Raw genomic sequence first — 20,236 nt, forward strand, 5'->3', positions numbered from 1 at the left:
GGACAGCAGCCATTCAGTTATTTTTTTCTGAAATAGATACTTCAACTTGACACTTGCCTGGCTGATCTAGGATGCTCTGAGTGTTCTTTGAGGTCTTAGGGGCTAATAATGCTCAGGGATTTAGTGTCCTGAAGAACTCTTTAATCCTCTGCTTCCCGAAGCCCATCATAAGCCACAGCCTTCTGTCACATCCCAGGAATTATAGGCAGTTTGAAGGCTCCCCTGAGCAACCTTTCAGCTCCATTTTTGGGGGTCTTAGGAGTTACCACCTAGGATTCCTTCCGTCATTTTGACCAGTATGTACTTCCTTCTTGTCACTCTGGCTCAGGTCACGCTCTAGAGGATTTTCCTTTCTGAACAACAGCAGCAAAGCAAGCCACACCATGGGTGAGATCAACAAAAATGCTGTGGAAAAATACCTCGAGGAGAACCCTGCGTTTGCCAAGGAATACTTCGACAGAAAGCTGCGGGTGGAGGTCCTGGGAGAGATCTTCAAGAACAGCCGGGTGCCGGTCCAGGCCAGCATGTCGCTGCCCGAGCTGACGCAGGTGGAGGAGTCCGCTGTGTGCCTGGAGCTGCTGTGGTCCGTGCAGGAGGAGGGGAGCAGTGCCGAGCTGACGGCACACAAGGTCCTGCAGAGGATGGCCCAGCTGCTGCAGGCCGACCGCTGCAGTATGTTCATATGCCGTTCCCGCAATGGCACGCCGGAGATGGCCTCAAAGCTGCTGGACATCACCCCGACCTCCAAGTTTGAGGACAACTTGGTGGTCCCTGATAAAGAAGTTGTGTTTCCCCTGGATGTCGGGATTGTGGGTTGGGTTGCTCACACGAAGAAACCCCTTAATGTCCCAGATGTGAAAAAGGTAGGTGACCTTGGGGCTGGGGTTGTGGCGCAGTGGTAGAGCGCTTTCCTGGCATGTGTGAGGCGCTGGGTTCCATCCTCAGCACCATATAAAAAAAATAATAAAATAAATAAATAAATAAAATAAAATAAAGGTAGTGCGTCCATCTACAACTAAAAAAAATCTGAAGAGAAAAGTTAGGTGACCTTCTGATAGTGGGGCAGAGGTCTTGGCAGGGTCAGAAGGAACCAATGGGACACAGATGGCACCACTCTGGTGCCACTGGTTTGGTGAAAACCTGGAAGAGTGGGCAATGGGAAAAGGAGAGCACACAGGCCCAGCCATGCCAAATCTAGCAAATAAAAAATACCTTAATAAATTTCAGATGGCCAGTAATGTTTCTCAGTATGCCCTTGTGTGTTGGACACCTTATCAGACACGCCTGCCTGGGCCTGGTGTGGTCTCCACCAGTTCCCTACCTCCTCATGGCTTTGAAGATTCTTTTTTGAACAACCCCAGGCAAGCAGGGCACCCCACTGGGGGATCAGCCAACATGCCCAATGCTCCCACACCTCTGATTCACAACCCTCAGAGGACAAGCAGTTCTTGGGGTTGGGTCTGTCCATAAATCCATTCTTTTATTGATAGACCAAATGTGCCAAAAGAAAAAAATTATACCCTTTGAAATTTCAGATGTTTGATTTGGCTCATTACAAATGTGAATTTAGGAGATAGTTAAGTACAGTTTACCCTCCTCCCTCAATAACTCAGATCTATCAAGAATGAATGCCTATCATTAAATGGGACACTGGGACCCCCCCCAAAGACCAAAAGCACATTGTATTAATACAAGGCATTGTTATATCCCCTTATAAAAACAGAAAATTGAACTCTTCTTACCACTGCAATACATATTCATTTTAGAAAAATGGTAAAATATTAAACACCCAACACTTAGCAACATGAAACTTCAGCATGGAGTTTCTCCTGGCACCCTGTCTCTGCACCTGAGCCCCACTGCTATGATTTCCTATTAACAAAAGGAGAAATGGATTACAATGGAGCAGAGGTGCCCAGGAGGGAGCAGCCCCTGAAATGTGTTCTGTGCAGGGGTCCGCTGCCCGCAGGTGACCAGGGCAGCTGGAGAGCCAGGAGTATAATCCCCTCGATGCCTCCTGAAGCTGCTTACTGGAGGAGGCTGGCTCAGGCCTGGGAGAAGTGGTTTGTCAAACAGGAGCAAACAATTGCAGGTCAGTCCTCAGGTGTAGGGGACTTCGTCAGGCACTTACCCCCGCTCTCTCTTACAACCCTTCCTTCACAGAGTTGGAGCTGCTTGAAGTTTTCTTTTGAAGCTATGGCAGCTGCTTCCAGTGGCTAAACAGATATGTGCCCTTAAGACAGGCTACTCTTGACCCCAGCTCACAGGCTGTGTCCCCACACCCTGAGATTTTCTCATGGGAATTTGCTTCTTCACAGTTTCCAACTGAGCCCACCTTCAGAATCACGAGAACATCAAATTTAAGAAGTGGACATTCAAGAATGTTTTTTTTCTGACTTTTTTAAATACTGGGAACTGAACTCAAGTACCCTTTATGACTAAGCTACCTCTCCAGCCCTTTTTTTAAAAATTTTTATTTTGAGACAGCATCTTGCTAAGCTGCCCAGGCTGTCTTTGAACTTGCGATTTTCCTGCCTTAGCCCCCAGAATAACTGGGGCACCAATTACCTGGCTTTTCTGAGATTTTTTTTTCTTTTTGAAGGACGGGTGGGTAAATGATTTCTACTATAATACTTTAATGAGCTCAGGGCTCCACGTTGAGGAGAAAACAGAATAGAGCTGCTTAAAAGATGAAGCAGCACTGTCCTGTCACTGTCCATGGTGGGCATTTCCACATGGACAGGGCAGTTCAGGGTGGGAGACGGGGTGGGGAAATGGGCGTCTCCCTTCTCCTGATGACTCCTGCTGTTCTGGGTAGGACAGAGAAGTGTGTCCTACACCCTTCTGAACTCAGGGGAAAGCAAAAGATCTGATTTGCTTTCCATTTCTGTTTTTCCCCCCAGCATGGTGCTTTTCAACTCTGTCTGTTCTTCAAAATCAAACAGGTAGCTTAAAAAAAAATATTGATGCCTGAGTTTCTGAGGTGATTACACTGGACTCTCAGGTTGGGACACAGACATTGGTATTTTTTTTTTTTAAAGCTCCCCAGCTAATTCTAATAGACAGCCCATGTTGAAAGCCACAGGTTCATTGGGTGAGCAGACCCAGGAGGAGGAGTTGAATTTCAAATTAGCTGTGGAATATGAGAGATGAGAAGGGCTTGGTGATCTCTAGTCTAACGCTGTCTGTTCTGTGGCAAATGGACAGCTGAGGTCCCCGAGTTGTATCTCCTCCATAGTCCATGGTACATGTCTGTGAGTGAGAAAGGCCAGAACGGAATGAAGCCCCCTGAGTCTGAGGCTAGCACTCTCTTCATACTCTGCATTTCGCCATGCTTTCGCCTGCAGGAAAATCTGCAACAAGAAAGCAGGTGGAAACCACTGTTTAAAGTGAAATTCCGGATGCATTCATCACCTTTCTATTGCAACTTGACAATTTATAAAGCATTTTTACATTCCTAAACTTATTTGATTCTGCCAAAGATCCTGTGCAGGAGATGGGGATCATTCATTGTATTTCCATCTGTGTAGTGGGAATTGGCTCAAGGTCAGGTAGGCAGGCTGTGTCAGGTTCAGAACAATAACCAGGTCTTCAAGGCCTTCCTCTTTCTACCACACACGATTTTCATTCTGGTTAGCACCTAGACAAAGATGCAGAGCTGGGTACTCTCCACGTTGGGATCGTGAAGGTGGTAACAGGGACGCTATACAGTGTCGGGCAAATGCTTTGGTGCAGAGCCAAGTCTGAGGTTTAGTAACTGTGTTATGGATTGAATTTCCACCAGTGAGAAATAGAGAAAACGAAATGTATAGATTGAATGTACACAAGGTGCCTGATTCAGAGTAGGTGCTCAATAAATGCTAGTTATGATATGATCATCATTATGCCTGTACGACTTTGGGGACTGGGTATGAAGTGTCAATGACTTTCTTAAAACAGGTTAAAGGCAGGAAAACTTTAAACAACAGGAAAGAGAAATATCCTCTTAGAGCTAATTGTTTCTTTTTCTATTGGGAAAGCTGTTCATTAACGGCATGGATGGTCCTGAATCCGACTCGGGTTTAGAAGAAAGCCACAGGAGAAGGTTGAAATTTTCAATAATTAACTGGATGCCTAGAGCTACCTTTCTTTTCTCCTCTTTCTTCCTCTTTACCTCCCTTGCTGCCTCCTGATTCCAAGGGTTAATGGTGTTTAATCAGGATTTAGCCACACTGAGATCAGGAGGGATCAGGCATCCTGTTGCCCGAAACCGTGTTCTCTGGTTGCCTTCGGGAGCTTCCTTGGGGGGAAGGAGGACCATCAAGAGAATTTGGGAGTCCTAGAAACACAGGATTTACCCAAAGAACTTCACTAAGGACTATCTGAGTTAGTGAAAATAAAAAAAAATAAAAAAAACTAGAAAGCCACACCTCCCCTGCCCTGTGATTTGATGGATGATTTATCCTGGACTTTCAGATGTGATCATGAGTATGCATTCAATTTTGAAACTTAAAAGGTGTTTTCTCAAAACAGCCAAAGGAACTTGAGAATCTAGGACGAAATGGCATCAAGGTTCGAAGCTGCTGAGATAAATGTGTTTGGAGAGAAATGCTGCCTGACTCCCTGCGGTGGTGCATGCTTCTGGGTTTTATTTATTTTTTTAGTGCCTGGGACGGCTGTGTAAATGAAGGTGACCACAATCTGTAATGGATAATAGGAGGAAAACAGGATGAGAGCTGGCCTAGGCAAGCAATGGATTAAGAGAAAGAATCTAAGAGTCTGGAGGTTTCCTGAGCTGAGGGTGAAAATGTTCCAGGAAGCAGAGAGAAGAAACAGATAACAATGGTCAGGAAAGAAATGTGGCTCTTAATGGCATGGGACAGAATTGCTGACTCTTAGAGGAAGGTGCTCCTAGGCACAGGAGAGTGGTATGCAACTAAGGGCATCTAAGTTCTTCAGTGATTAGAATTTGTTAGAAAATCTAGGACCCGAAGCAAAAGGGTAATTGCAAAAGAGAACTACTTTTCACCTAGGATGTCTCAAAAAAGGCCAAGGTTTTTCTTTCCAGCATTTATTGAGCTTCTACTATGTATGAGACACTTTCTGAGTGCCCAGCCATGCTATATCAAAATTGTTCTATCTTTACATCATGGACTCTAAGTAGTAGAAAATACTATTCCCCTCCTTTCAGATTAGGAAACAAGGACACAGAGTGTAAGTAACATGTCCAGCATCACATAGCTAGTAGATTGGTGCCTGGTTTTAGTCAAGGAAGTCTGACTCAAGAATTTTCTTCTTCGTTATGCAATGCTGGTTCCTGAAGAAATAGTTGGTTTAAGTGTTTCTGCTTTGGGAAGGGAATCGGAGAAATCTGGGATGAAGGGCTTCATTGGATTCCCCCAGCCATCACCCATTTGCTTTGTGAATGGTCCCTTTTCTAGTGATTGACCTACTGAGTTTGACATTAAAATTACCTGGAGCACTAAAAGTACAGATTCTTGGAGAACAGACATTCCAGTTTGGGAGTTTGGTACTTGTTGGGTCCCCATGGGTCTGCAGTGAGGTCTTGGAATCTGACTGTCTGCTGGGGACTCTGAGGCACAGCTGGGGTCTGCTGCTCTGAGTTGCATTCTCAGGCCTGTTGGCCATCGAGTCCTTGTTCCCTGGGGCAATTCTGGTCTGCAAATCACATCAGTGAACTCTCATGTGTTTACCTCGGAATCTGATCAGAATACAGACTCCAAGGTTGATGCTGCTTTTAGAAGCACCATCAACATCAGGGAAAGGAAAAGAATACAACTTATCTATGCATAGAATAGAACAGGACATTAATTTTGGCCAGTGAATCTCAGAGGTAGGCAGAAAGTTCACTGCCAATTGAAAAAGACCCAAGTTCAAAGGGAAGAATGTCAGAACTCACAGAAGGTTGGGTCTCCATCCATCTCAAATGGGTATTCTCTGAAATTGCAAATCATATAATAACTGCCTTCTTTGACCTTCTTCTAGAATCATCTTCTATACACTAATATAGAAAGTTCATATCTGTGAAGATCCATTTCCCTCTCTCCCAAATAAAGAAAAAAATATATATATATGAATAAAAGATATTAGCTTGGTAGAATATTAAAAAGCTAGTAAGTACTTGTTGCTGGCAAGAGGATGGTCTCCTCACACAGTGGAAGTACAGATTTCATGCTTTCATGAAAAGTAATCTGTGCAAATTAAAGTCGCAAGTAACCTGTCAATTCAGCAAAAGGGATTTCCACTTTGGGAATCCATTGTGTAAAAGCAAAAGCAAGAATGATTAGTGTGGTATTGTTTGTTGGAGGGAAGGGGACTCTAAACAGAATCAGTAGAAGACAGTTGAATGGCTCTCAGAGCATCCATAGTGTGGGGTGCTGGGCAAGAAGCTAAGAGGTGAATTCAAATCCATATGCATTTGTCTTGGGGGATGTCCACAGACATTGTGAAGTGATGAAAGAATTATATGAAATTAAGAAAAGGAGAAAAATAGAAATGAAAGATCTTTGTCTATGCACAGAGAAAGGCATAGAAGGAAACACTGATTTCCTCAATAGGAGAGATTGAAAGGATTTTGGAGGATCATCATTATTTTCATTTGTGTTGAATTGTAGAGGTGGACTCTTTTGTATTTGAGAATGAAGTCCCTGTTCCCAGATCACTGTCCTCCCCTGTGCAGGCTTCCTATCTGTCGCCACCCTGTGCTTCTCCTTCCTTCCTTCTAGAATGTCACTTTTCACTCGGCTGTGACATACTTCTTTCCTCCTGGCCCAACCTCAGCCTAAATTGGACAAGCCACAGCTCAGGTAGGACAAGCTCATCTGAAATGGGAAATTTCATCCCATGCAGTCACAGAATGCGGGGTGCCTGGGGAATGTTTGGAACCACTGTTCTGGGTCACCAGTTATCATCGGTATGATTTGGATTAGAGGAAATGTCTTCGATCATCTACCAAAATGTGCCATGTTGACAACATGTGAACATGTTTTTCAGAACAACCATTTTTCTGACGTCATGGACAAACAAACCGGCTATGTCACTAAGAACCTGTTGGCAGCCCCCGTCGTGATGGGCAAAGAGGTTCTTGCAGTACTGGCGGCAGTGAACAAAGTAAATGCATCTGAGTTTTCCAAACAGGATGAAGAGGTAATGCTAACCTTGCACATCCACTTAGAGGTGCAGGAAATAGATTTATTGTATAATCAGAGGAAAAGTACTGGAGCCATGATCTGTTCTTCTCTGCCATCTGTAGGTCTTTACCAAATACCTCAACTTTGTCTCTGTCATCCTAAAACTTCATCATACCAACTACCTATACAATATTGAATCCCGAAGAAGCCAGGTAAAAGAAGGTGACATTAGTCATGCTGACCTGTTTTGACAAAGGGCCCCAGACCCTTCCTCTCCCTCATGGAGATTTAAGCCACATGAAATAGATCCCTAGAGTTCAGTCCTGGGTGCCCCCTCATGTCTCCCTACCCCACCCCCTCAAACCTCCATCTGGATATACAACTGGGCTCAGCTTATTTTTTTTAAGACTAAATCCAGCGTGGCCTTGGTTTCTTCATCTCTGAGATGGTGATGATAATTAGAGTTCCTATCCTTATGGTTAGTGTGACTATTAAATTGTCATTAGGAAAAAAAATTGACATTAGATCTCACATAAAGCTCTTATCAGTTCCTAGATCATGGTAAAGCTATTGATTTGAAGAAAAAAAAATCACTCTTTGAGGTTCATTGTTTCCATGAGGCAGAAAGATAAAGAACAATATTTGTAGCCAGGATACCTGAGTCTAGAACCTCAGCTTCCTCATCTGTACAATGCAGGGATATTGTTGGGATGGGGGGCTTCTGAGGTCCCTCCCCATTCTAACTCTCCAGGTCAGGCTACCTCTGACTAGTTATGAGTGCATGAAAGAGTCCTGCAGGTTTCTACCCACATGGCCAGCAGGAGCCAGTGGACCTCTGCCCAGGAACTTTCTTGATATCCAACTTGAGAGCACTTGCCCTTTGGAGCCAAAACATTTGGATATGGGGGTCTCATCATGGCTTCTCTGCCTTCATAAACCCATGGCCTTGCAATGGGAAGGTCTCACCAGGGCCTTGCAATCCCAATACCTGCTCCTACATTGTTCAGATGAGGAAACTGAGGTTCCAGACTCACATACCCTGACCACAAATTTTGTTTTTTAATCCTTCATCATCCCACTCAGATAATCTGAGAAGTTTGCTGGGTGCATAGTGCTCAAAAATAGAATCGCATCATCTAGTGACACGTGTTCAGTTTATTGGATGTACCTCCTGTTTTTGGGGGGGAGGGGGCAGTGAAATGCTAAACAAAATGTGTATTTTGTTCTAACTGTACTTTTAAAAAATATCTACTTTCAGATTCTTATGTGGTCAGCCAACAAAGTATTTGAAGAGCTCACAGATGTTGAGCGACAGTTTCACAAAGCGCTGTACACAATCAGAACTTACCTGAACTGTGAACGATACTCCATTGGACTGCTGGACATGACCAAAGAGAAGGTCCTCATCGTTCCACACTGCAGAGCACCTATCAAATACACACCTGATCCATTGAAAAACAGATATGCTGTGTAAATAATCAGTCATGATAGCTCACTAGAGCCAATGCCAAGCAGGCACGGTACCCAGTAAAAGTGTGCATTTCTGAGCAAAAATGATCCAGGCTTGAATTTGGGCTTATCCACTCCTAAGCCATATAGATCATCACTAAATCTTTTTCTTTTTAAAATTAACTAGTAGCCTTTGATGTTCAGATGAGTTTTAGGTTCATGAAAATTGAGTGGAAAGTACAGAGTTCCCATAAACATCCTCCTCTTTCCCACCCCTCCCCCAGCTTCCTTTACTGTTGACATCTTGCATTAGTGTGGCACATTTTTTTTTTTTTTGCAGTTGAGGAAGCAATACTGATGTATTATTATTTTAAAAGTTCATCATTTACTCTGTGTGCTGTGCAGTTCTATAGGTTTTGACAAGTGCACAATGTTATATATCTACCTTTACAATATCATACGAATAGCTTCAATGTTCTGAAAATCCTGACTTTCACCTACCCAACCCCCTCCCTACCCGTGACTCCAAATCCCAGGCAATAATCTTTTTTTTAACTGTCTCTATGTTTTTGCCTTTTCCAGAATACCATATAGTTGGAATCATATAGAATAAAGCTTTTGCAGACTAGTTTCTTTAATTTAGCAATATGTATTTAGGTTTCATCTATGTCTTTTCATAGCTTGATAGCTCATTTTAAAAATTTTATTCCTTAAATTTTTCCAATTTTTAACAGACAGTAATTTTATGTATTTATGGGGTACAATGTGAAATTTTGATATATGTATACATTGTAGGGTGATTATATCAAGGTAATTAACATATTTATTACTTTACGTACTGATTTTTTTTTTTGGTAGTGAAAGCATTTAAAATCTATTCTTCCAACAATTTTGACAATATAATGCATTATTAACTCTGATCATCATATTTTAAAAATAAGTCTTAAAAACTTGTTGCTCCTAAGTGAAACTTTGTAGCATTTGGACAGCTTCTTCCTAGCCCCACTGCCCTCACCCTCAGCCTGTGGGAACCACCATTCTACTCTCTACATGTGTAAGTCTGATTTTTTCAGATTCCACATGTAGGTGAAATCATGTTCTATTTGTCTTTCTGTGCCTGGTCTAATTCCCTTAGCACAATGTTCTCCAGGTTCGTTCATGTTGTCACCCATGGCAGGATTTGCTTTATTTTAAAGGCTTACTATTCCATGTTTTCATTACCTACCCAACCATTTAGACACTTAGGATTCCACATCTTGGCTAAGCTCATTCCTTTTTATGACTGAACAATATTCTATCACATGGCATTTATTTCATCTTGATTGCTTCTAATTTGTAATTATGAATAAGCTGCCATAAACATGTGTGTGTGTGTGTGTGTGTGTGTGTGTGTGTGTGAGTTTTCAACTTACTTTGGTAAATCTGCCGGGTCATATGGCAGGACTATGTTCATCTTTGTAAAACATTGCAAGACTATCTTCCCAAGGGACTGTATTATTTTGAATATCCACATTTCTCTTTAGCAGTTGATGATGTCATTGTTTTTAGAGTTTTGGCCATTCCAATAGATATGGTGGTGTCTCATTGTTGTCTTAATTTGCAATTTCCTGGTGACATATGATGTTGAGCATCTTTTGACATGCTTCTTGCCATTTGTATCTTCTTTGGTGAAATGTCTGTTCAGATCTTTTTTTCATTCTTATACGTTTTATATCTTATACTTTATATACATTTTAAAATTGCGTTTTGTGTTTTCTTATGGTTCAGTTTTAAGAGTTCTTTGCAAACAGCCTCAGTGGTGGGTGCACCTGCAAATCCCAGCACTCAGGAGGCTAAAGTTGGAGGATCATTTGAGCTCAGGAGCTTCAGACTGTCCTGGGAAACACAGCGAGACATGATTTAGAAAAAAAAGAGGTCTTTACATATTTTATACACAAGTTCTTTATTGAACATGTGTTTTGCAAATATTTTCTCCCTGTCTGTGGTTTATCTTTTCATTTCCCACCAACAACTTTTGCAAAGCAGAATTTTTCAATTTTAATAATGTTCAATTTTTCATTTTTTCTTTTGTGGATTGAGTTTTTGGTGTTATATCTAAAAAATCTTCACAAATCCAGGTTCACCTAGATTTTCTGTATCAAGATCTAGAATTCTATAAGTTTTATGTTTTATATTTAGGCCTATGATTCTTGTTGAATTCTTTTTAATGGAAGGTATAAAGTACGTAGATTCTTTTTGCCTGTGGATGCTCAATTGTTCCAACAGCCCTTCTCCATGGTCTTTGCTCCTTTGCCAAAGTTCAGTTGATCATATTTGTGTAGGTCTATTTCTGGCTCTCAGATTTCTTCCACTGATCTGTTTGCCTATTCTTTTGCCAATACCACACCATCTTCATACTTTATATCAAGTCTCAAAGTCAGGGAGTATAGTATCAGTATCAGTTCTCTGTCTTCTTTCTTCAGGCAAGCATGCTACCGCTTGAGCCACATCCCCAGCTTCCGCAAGTCTTTTAACCTGAGTTAAAAGTCTTGGTTTTCTCTTCTAAAAAATAAGGACATCTCTTTATGTTGTGAAGTTGTGATATAATATATGGAAAATGTATAGTACACAGTAGGTGCATAATAAGTTACCATTTTGAGATTTTGTATTTTGAAAAAATTTTGAATTTTTTTGAAGCAAAAATAATGAAATATATAATATTATTCATAATATAATGTTTATTTCTCATTTTGCCTATTTTTTTGGAGGTTTGTAGTTCAATATAGCTTATACACTTCCTGTGATTGATAGCTTTTTTTTTTTCAGAGTAATTGTTCTAAATGGACTTACATAGGCCCAAACATCAGAAAAGATGGATTCTGATTTTGTCTCTGGCACTTTCTAGCTGAGTATATTGGTTAGAATGCTTTGGGTTGCAAGGAACATGAGACCCAGCCAAAAGCATCTTTAACAAAATGATGTTAAAAGTCCCCTGGTTGGACAGTTCCAGCACTGCCTAATGTAGGTTTCAGTATAGTCATCGAAGTCCCAGGTGCTTTCCTTTTTTTTTTTTTTTTCTGGCAAGTTCTTTGCTATCTACAAAATGTTGTGAGATCTCTTCTTATGGGGGCAAGAAGATCCTTGGAGCTCAAAGCATGGTACCTAGACATGACAAAATGGAGAGATATTTCCTCCAAATGTCACTTTTATCTAAGAGACACCTTTCTCTAGTAGCTCCTAAGCAGACTTCTCTCCTTTGCTGGCCAGAACTGAGTTACCTACCTGCCCTCTAACTAATTCAAGCACCTGATACAGTACCAGGTACAGGCTGGCCAGGGCCCTTCTTCCCTAAACAAATTATCATCAGATATCCAAATAAAATGAGATTCTGCTAGCAAGAAGAGGGGAGAGTGAATGAAGGGCAAGGCAACTGACATTGTTGACTGCTCTGAGTGACCTTGGCCAAGCCTCTTAACCGGTCTGGATTTAGTTTAGTTGTTTATTAAGGAACTTCTCTACGCTGAGGACTTTGAACTATGTGCCAGTTAGTACGCATTATGCATTTAATCCTTTTTTTCAGGTCTAACATTCCAGAACTATATAGATTAACATAAATTATACAAATGCATACAATTCAGATAAGATATGGTAGGTCATGAGACAGTTTGTTTAATAACGTTTAAATATATTTGCCTCCAGGAATTCTACGATGAATGGCCAATCAAGCTTGGAGAAGTTGAGCCTTATAAAGGTCCAAAAACTCCAGATGGAAGGGTAAATACAAACATCATTTCTGATGCTGTGTGTGTTTGGTGTCAGGTTCTAAACTAGGGGGCTGCCGAAGGAGCACTGGCCTGGGAAGGTCTGAGTTTTTCTCCTGCAGTGCATTTTTTCTTTAAAGTGGTGCTGGGGATTGAACTCAGGGTCTTGTGTGTTCTGGGCTAGTGCTCCATCACTAAGTTACACCCTAATCCTTCTGCACAAGTTTTAAGAAGTGCTGGATTCTTCTTCAGTTATGCTGGTTTGGGATCCCCAGGGAAGGCTTGGGTTCGATTTCCTTTCAACCTTGGCTTCAAGCTTTATGAGGGCAGGCACTATGTTTATTTATCTACTTCTTTATTCCTGGCACACAGGAAAGAGAAGTTGATGGCCTGCAATGTACAGGTCTAAGGTTCTTCATCTGCCCCATGAAGTAGAGAGACTAATACTTAAAGTCACTTCTGACTTTGACCAAGGGTCCACTGAGCCCTACTTCAGAGGCACTTTTCAGATAAGTCAGTGCCAGAAGGGGGCTGTGTCCTCACTGTGCCCAATGAACAATTGATTGCAGTTGAGGAATTATGTGATTTGTTCTAGTGAAGTTATTCACGTCAAGTGTTTCTAGATAACAAAAAGGGATCACTTAAAAGTAGAAACAGACTGGTGATATGGTAGTCAAAGATTTCCGCCCCCCAAACTGAGTGAATTTCTTAAAAATGAAACTTCAGCCTTAAGGAATATAAACAGTCAATAATATTTCTGACTTTATTACAAGCTTATAATTAGTATATGAGTAGTTTAGCAATGCACAAGTTCTTAAAGAGGTGTTTTCTTGGGAAATAATTTCATGCTCATAATCTCCTCTCTTAGGAAGTCATCTTTTATAAAGTAATAGATTACATTTTACATGGGAAGGAAGAAATCAAAGTGATTCCGTGAGTACTATCAAGAGGAAATCATGGGAGTTGCTATTTTGTTTTTGTGCATGGTGCATTTCTCTCTATAGCAATGATTTTATTTCTTCTAATCTCCCCGCAGGACACCTCCTGCCGACCACTGGACATTCGTCAGTGGGTTGCCAACCTATGTTGCTGAAAATGGATTTGTAAGTTATTGGACAAATTCAAATTCTAAATAATGCCCTATGAAACTCTTACTAGTTAAGAGATAGTTACAATTGTCACAGCAAGAATACACTAGATAAGGGTTATGGCTACTTCCTTTGCACAAGACAGAAGAGTCTTGACTGTTGAATGTAGGTTATCTGGGGACTTTGAAACTCTACATGAGAATATTTACTCAGTGTGAGAAAGAGTCACCCATCTCTCAACTTCTTACTCGGCAGCCACATGAGTTTCAGACATCCTTTTGAAGTCAATGATTTGTGGAAGGTTTAATTTTATCTTAATACAATTGGTCAATTTTTGATGCAAGAGAGACATGGTGGGAGGCACAGACAGATAGGTCGGGTGTGGGATTTCTCTGACATCTTGATCCATCTGTTAATGTTCTCTTGAAGTCTCAAAGTATGGACTGCAACACATATCGTTGATGGAAAGGCCAGAAAAGAGGAATAAGATGTTTTTCACCTCTTTAAACCATGCCTGAAGGGTGCTCAGTCCATTCAAATGTATAATACATTCAAGATGGATTTTGAAATTAATGGATAATTCAAGATTCCTTAAACTATTTGTCTATAAATGCTCATAAAAACTATGAAATATTTTCACATTTTCTTTGTAAGAGTACTATAAAAGCAGTCCATGTGGTCCAAACACTCTTAAAAAGTGCTTGCCTTGGTGCCACAGGGCTACTAGCATTTGGTCTGGTGGGCAAAGCCACCTCAGGCCTACTCAGAAAATTGTTAACATTCTCAGGAATTTTGTAAACAGGTTGTTAAACTGTCATCAACTTGAAGCCTCGTGGTGGGAGAATTTATTCCAGGTAAATGGGCAACAGATACAAACCAGGCCCTGCCAGGGAGCCTGTTCCACCAGCACCTCTCTGGAGAGCATGGTTCTGGTTTTATCTCATGTCTTAGAACAAATCACTTAGCATTTTTGGACTTCTGTTTTCTCATCTTTAAAAGGAGAAGCTTAAACTTAATTGTTAACATTCCTTCCAATCAAAATGCTGTGATTTTAAGTATCTAATATAACTTTGGTGGGAAGAAAGATATAGTTTTTTTATTAAGATGTATTCATGCTGGGAAGGGTGGTGCACATCTATAATCTCAGAGATTCGGGAAGCTGAGACAGGAGAGTCACAAGTTCAAGGCCAGCCTCTGCATGTCGGAGAGATCCTGTCTAAAAAAGTGAGGGGTCAGAGAGCAGGGTTGGGGATTTAACTCAGTGGTAAACCCCCTTGGTTCAATCCCCAATACAAAAAAGAAGAAGAAAAATATGCACTTGTGGACATGACATGAGGTACGAGTAATATAGAATAATCCAAAATGGAGTGATTTCTTGTCCGTCTGCATGGGAGAAATAGTCTCTGAATTCCAGTAGTTAAAACGATATTCCCACAGTGAATCCTTACTTTGGTGCCACCAAAAAGCTGTCTGGCTTTGTCCCTTCCTGTCCCTTTGCCACCTCTTTTTTACCTGGATTTCACTGTAGGAAAAAAAACAAAACAAAAAAAGGAGCAACCCCTGCATCCATGTCTCAGGAGAATGGCCTGTTTAGCTTTCTCCTCTCCTTGGCCTGGACAGCTAGTTGCTTTGGATTTGAAGCGGGTTCCTTAGAGGCTGGGGGAGTGGAAAGGAGCTGAGATGGGGTGAAATATCACCCAGTGACTTCACTGAGATGATAGCAAGTATGGCCGAGCTGAGGTCCAGGGTGAAGGCTTTGCCTCTGGGCAGATGAGAGCTGTGGATAAAACCTTTTTCCTGATGCTTTCTCTCTGATTCTCTTCTGTGGCTCCACCACACCGTATTTCAGGACTCGTGTCTCCTCTTGCTTTGCAGATTTGCAACATGCTCAACGCCCCTGCAGACGAGTACTTCACATTTCAGGTAACTGAGCCCTCAGCGAGGCCCGGTGCTTATTGGGTCCCTGGAATTTCTCCTTCTTGTCCCACATGCTGAGACCTACTTCCTAGAGAACCTGACCCACTCACCAGATGAGCCCCGGAACCAGTCCCGGTACTTGCTGGCCTGGTGGCCCACTCCTCTCCACTCACAGCTCTGTGGTTTGTGTCGCCCACACCCCCAAGTTCATACATCAGTGGCATTTGTTGGTGGCCCTTTGGGAGGTAATGAGAATTAGATGAGGACATGAAGTGGGGTCCCTTGATGGCATTAGTGGCTTTGTGAGAAGAGGAAGAGAGGCCTGAGCTGGTCCCTCTTGTCCTCTCACCACAAATGCTCTTTGCCCTGTTGTGAGGCAGCAAGAAGGCCTTCCCCAGGGGACGGTGCCATGCTCTTGGACCCTCCAACCTCCAGAACTGTGAGATCTGTGAACATCTTTTCTTTATAAATTACTCAGCCTGTGGTATTCTATTATAGCAGCAGAAAATGGACTAAGACAATGACTTTCTGTTTGGACTTGATTGTGGGACTTGTGGACTCTTTTGTCCCCTTTATGACTTCATTGAGTTCACAGAAGGGCCAGCTTGTCATTTCTGCCTCCCTCTACCCAGATTCCCTCCCTCCCCGCCTGTCATACCTCCCCACCTATGTTCTCTGCCACTGCCCTACCCTGACCATGGAAAATAAGCTGGCATCTGGCTCCATAACCTCTTCTCTCTGCCCACTGTGGTTATTGGTCTGTGTCCTGCATTTAACAAGCTGGTTAGAGCCCTAATCCCAGACGGGAGTGGAGACTCTCCTCCCTGGTGGGCACTGCTGTTGTCTGTCTGTCTGTTCCTCTGTCTTTCTTAAACACCACACACAGCGCCACCATTGTGGTGGGTGGAAAAGCCAGTTTCTTTGAGGACTGAGTGGTGCATCCCCAGGAGCAAACGGAACCAGGCCTTGGTTACATGGAACAATCCCCTCAGATCTGCCTTCCTCTCCCTGTGCTCACTGACATGGAAACACACAAACACCACGGAATTATACTGGTTCTCACTTCTCCCTCCATCTCAACCGAAGCCTCCATGTGACCATGCTGTACCCAGCCCTGCCCTCTATATTTCTACTGAGTGGGTGCCACGTTAGGACACACAGGAAAAGGGGGCGGTCAGTGATTCTCTACAGGGTCTGAACCTTGGGCAGTCTTCATCTAAGCAGGGAGTGAGCAGACGCTAGCCTGGGAGAGCTTGGCTGCCTGGAGGTTCCCAGGGCTGGGCTTTCTCGCACCACACGCTGTGGCTCCTGCAGGAGTAGCTACACAGAAAGGCAGCCTCTCTGATCACCCTGAGAAGAGGCTCAAGACCTCCCTGGGGCCTCAGGAATCTCAGGGTGGAATAAACCTCCAGTCCACAGGGATTTTCCAGTTCTTCAGGGAACGGGTGTGGTACCTATGGAAATGTGTTTTTCTGACGTCCAACCACCCGATGGCTGCTGACCAGTGACTGCTGCGCTCTGCAGTTCACTGTCACATTTGCACCCTCGCCCTGCTTTCCATAGGCTGCTCCCAGCCAGTGACTGAGTGAGATAGAGGTACTAATGCGGCCCAATCCTGGGAGACAGCCAGAATCCTCTGATGGACAGCGCTGGCCTTGGGAGGCTCCCACAACCCTGCAGGGTGTCTAGAACTGCACTGTGGTCTAAGGTGCTCCCACACACCCTTGCATCCTTCCCTTTTCCTGAGCCAGGTAGGGATGGTGTCTCTGACAACTCCCTCATAACCCCTCAGCTCCCTCCCACTTCTCTCTTAGAGGCTCCAATACCCAAAGCAGACCCAGCTTGGAGCAGCCACTCTCCCCAAGCTACCACCCACCTTCCCTTTCTTCTCCACCTGCTCATGCCCTACCTTGATTCTCACTCTTCCCTTTTGTACCTGTGAGGTTGGATGGCAAAGTTGGTGATTTAGAATGAGCTGTTTATCAGACAAACCTGCAAAGGCAGTGGTTCTTGAACATTCCTTGGAGGCAAGATGTATTAGTTTCCTATGGCTGCTATAACAAATAACCATTTAATGGCTTGGAAAAACACAAATAAGTCTCATCATACTGTTCTGGACATCAGAATGGGTCACTGGGCTAAAATCAAGCTGTTGGCCAGACTGTGAACCTTTTCAGAGGTTCTAAAAGAAATCCTGTCTCCTTGCTTTCTCCAACTCTGGGAGAAGGCTGGGATTCCTTGGGTCCTTACACTTTCTGTCTTCAGAGCCTGCAATTGCCCATTTTGATCTTACTCTATCATCCTATGTCCTTCCCAGATTTTGACTCTCCCCTTTGCACCACTTCTAAGTATCCTCATGATTACATCAGGTCCACCTGTAAAATCCAGGCTTGATTTAAGATAAGCTTATTAGCAACCTTAGTTTCATCTGCTATCTTAATTCCCCCTTTTGATGTAAGATTCATATTCACAGGTTCCAGGGATTAGGATGTAGACATTTTGGGGGGCCATTTTTCTTTGAAGTGAACGGTGGGGTACATCCTTTAACACTAATTAGAATGACCCCAATTTTTTCAGGAAAGAAGTACAAAGAATTTTCTCAGTTTTAAGTTTTTATTTTTTAATTTTTTCTTAAGCTAAGATTCCTTTTATCACTTTACTGGCAAAGGATCTCAAATCACATAAACCCATAACAGGCAGCAAATAAATATTTGCTAAAATATTGAAAAGTAGCTACTAAAACTTACTTGGGAAGCTTCAACAAAATTTACAACATGAGTACTTATGGTTGTGAAGTTATTTTGTACTCATATATATTTCCTGTTAAGGATTCTGTCCCTAGTTCATATGATGGTAGAAGCATATAAATATTTCTCAGTGTTTTCCAAGGATAAAGGCTTTGAGAACATTGAGTACTGTCTTTTTTTCTAAAGCTTTGACCATTAAGAGCCATAAATTGAAGTTTGGTTTGTCTGTTTTTCAATCCAAGAACAAAGACTAGTAATAAGTAATAAACAAGTTATTTATAATACTTGGGTACATAACAGTCATTTATGTGCTTTATTATATTTTATTTAAAAATTGAGTAGTCTATGTGATAGTCCTTGCCTTTTGATAAATTTAGGAGATAGCCTCAAAGACCAAAATCAACAATTCTGAAGCATTTAGGAAATATCTGGACATTCAATTGTGTGATCCAGACTATAAGTGTGTTGGAATGCTGAAAAAAGACAAGTTTCATACGAGTCAGAAAAGTTAGTGAAGGCTTTGTGGGAAAGACAAGACTCAGCAGGGCCTCAAAGGATGATTGAATGAGCCACGGGAGGCTCAAAGAACCAACAATGTGAGGTATGGGATCAAGGCTAACTTTGCCCCAGCCACATACTATGCAGATGCTCCGTCATAGTTGTCACACTTGAGAGGACACCAGAATTATCAAGGGATCTTATTTAAGACACATGCCCAGAGACTACAAAGCTAGCTAAAACCAATCTGTTGCATGTGGTCCTTGGACCACACTTTGAGAAACACTGAACCTTCTTACCTGCATTTTCCCATTACCCTGGAAGTATCTTGAGCCTTGATTTTATTCACTTTTACAACATCAACAACTAGACCACTTCTTGGCACAGCATAGGGGCTTGGCAGATGCTTCTTAAACTCAATGTACCATGAGACAAAACACTACCTTGATGTAGCAGCCAGAAAAATAAAAATGGTACTAGGTATTTCAATAGAGAGAATTTGTATAAGAAATGAGTTGAACAAGGGCTGGGCATGTACTTCAGTGGTAGAGTGCTTGCTTAGCACAAGTGAGACCACAGATTCAATCTCCAATACTACAAAAAAAAAAAGAAAGAAAGAAAGAAAGAAAAAATATCATAGGACAGTGAGGTAAAGTACAGTCCCAGCTGTGTTCTGACACAAGGCAGGAATTGCATATATGACCATTGGTAGAAGCTGGGTGAAGGATACATGGGAAATTTCCTCGCATTTCTTTCTTTCTTTCTTTCTTTCTTTCTTTCTTTCTTTCTTTCTTTCTTTCTTTCTTTCTTTCTTTCTTTCTTTCTCTCTCTCTCTCTCTCTCTCTCTCTCTCTCTCTCTCTCTCTCTCTCTCTCTCTCTCTCTCTCTCTCTCTCTTTTGCATACCAGGGATTGAACTCAAGGGCACTCGGCCACTGAGCCACATCCCCAGCCCTATTTTGTATTTTATTTAGGGACAGGGTCTCACTGAGTGGCTTAGCACCTTGCTTTTGCTGATGCTGGCTTTGAACTCACGATCCCCCCGCCTCAGTCTCCCAAGCCACTGGAATTACAGGCAGGTGCCACCACACCTGGCTTCTCCTTGCTTTTCTTTGTAACATCCTGTGTATCTCTCTTTCAAATTAAAAAGTGAGGGGGAAAAAGGAAGAAAAGAAAAAGAAAGAACCTAAGTTTTCTTATTGTTTGTAGAAAGGACCTGTAGATGAAACTGGTTGGGTCATTAAGCATGTCTTGTCCCTGCCTATTGTCAACAAAAAAGAAGATATTGTGGGAGTAGCTACATTTTACAACAGGAAGGATGGAAAGCCTTTTGATGAACATGACGAACACATTACTGAAGTAAGCGCAATAATAAAATAATGGAAGTAAGTGAAATTCGCAAAATAATGGAGGATGCATAATTATTTGTTATTCTGGGATGATATTTTGGAGGGCAATTAAGACATGAGTCACTCATGATTAAAACCAAAATATTGTTATTGTGTCATTTCTATTTCCTGACTTCTACAAATTGCAACATTTCCTACTGAAGTGTAAAGTTTTGGCTTAACCAAAATTCTTTCTAATTCTAGAAAAACAGGAAAGAGTATTTCTATCTTCTTCTTCATTCTCTTTCTCAACCCCAGCCCTCTGTCCAATTTTTAGATTC

The 20,236-nt window shown here is 42.1% G+C and overlaps 1 protein-coding gene across 1 annotated transcript in view; it reads left to right on the forward strand.

Moving 5' to 3' along the window:
- Positions 1 to 383: 383 nt before the first annotated feature.
- Positions 384 to 20,236, forward strand: part of Pde6c (phosphodiesterase 6C) — a 49,884-nt gene continuing 30,031 nt past the window's right edge. Inside the window, exons 1-9 of the mRNA XM_026397366.2 lie at positions 384 to 863; positions 6,994 to 7,146; positions 7,253 to 7,342; positions 8,389 to 8,529; positions 12,258 to 12,332; positions 13,188 to 13,252; positions 13,356 to 13,422; positions 15,283 to 15,330; positions 19,777 to 19,926. Of these exons, the coding sequence (XP_026253151.2) occupies positions 384 to 863; positions 6,994 to 7,146; positions 7,253 to 7,342; positions 8,389 to 8,529; positions 12,258 to 12,332; positions 13,188 to 13,252; positions 13,356 to 13,422; positions 15,283 to 15,330; positions 19,777 to 19,926 (1,269 nt within the window). The remainder of the gene's footprint in view (positions 864 to 6,993; positions 7,147 to 7,252; positions 7,343 to 8,388; positions 8,530 to 12,257; positions 12,333 to 13,187; positions 13,253 to 13,355; positions 13,423 to 15,282; positions 15,331 to 19,776; positions 19,927 to 20,236) is intronic.

Source organism: Urocitellus parryii, chromosome 5, assembly GCF_045843805.1.
Source record: "Urocitellus parryii isolate mUroPar1 chromosome 5, mUroPar1.hap1, whole genome shotgun sequence".
In the NCBI taxonomy this organism is placed as follows: domain Eukaryota; kingdom Metazoa; phylum Chordata; class Mammalia; order Rodentia; family Sciuridae; genus Urocitellus; species Urocitellus parryii.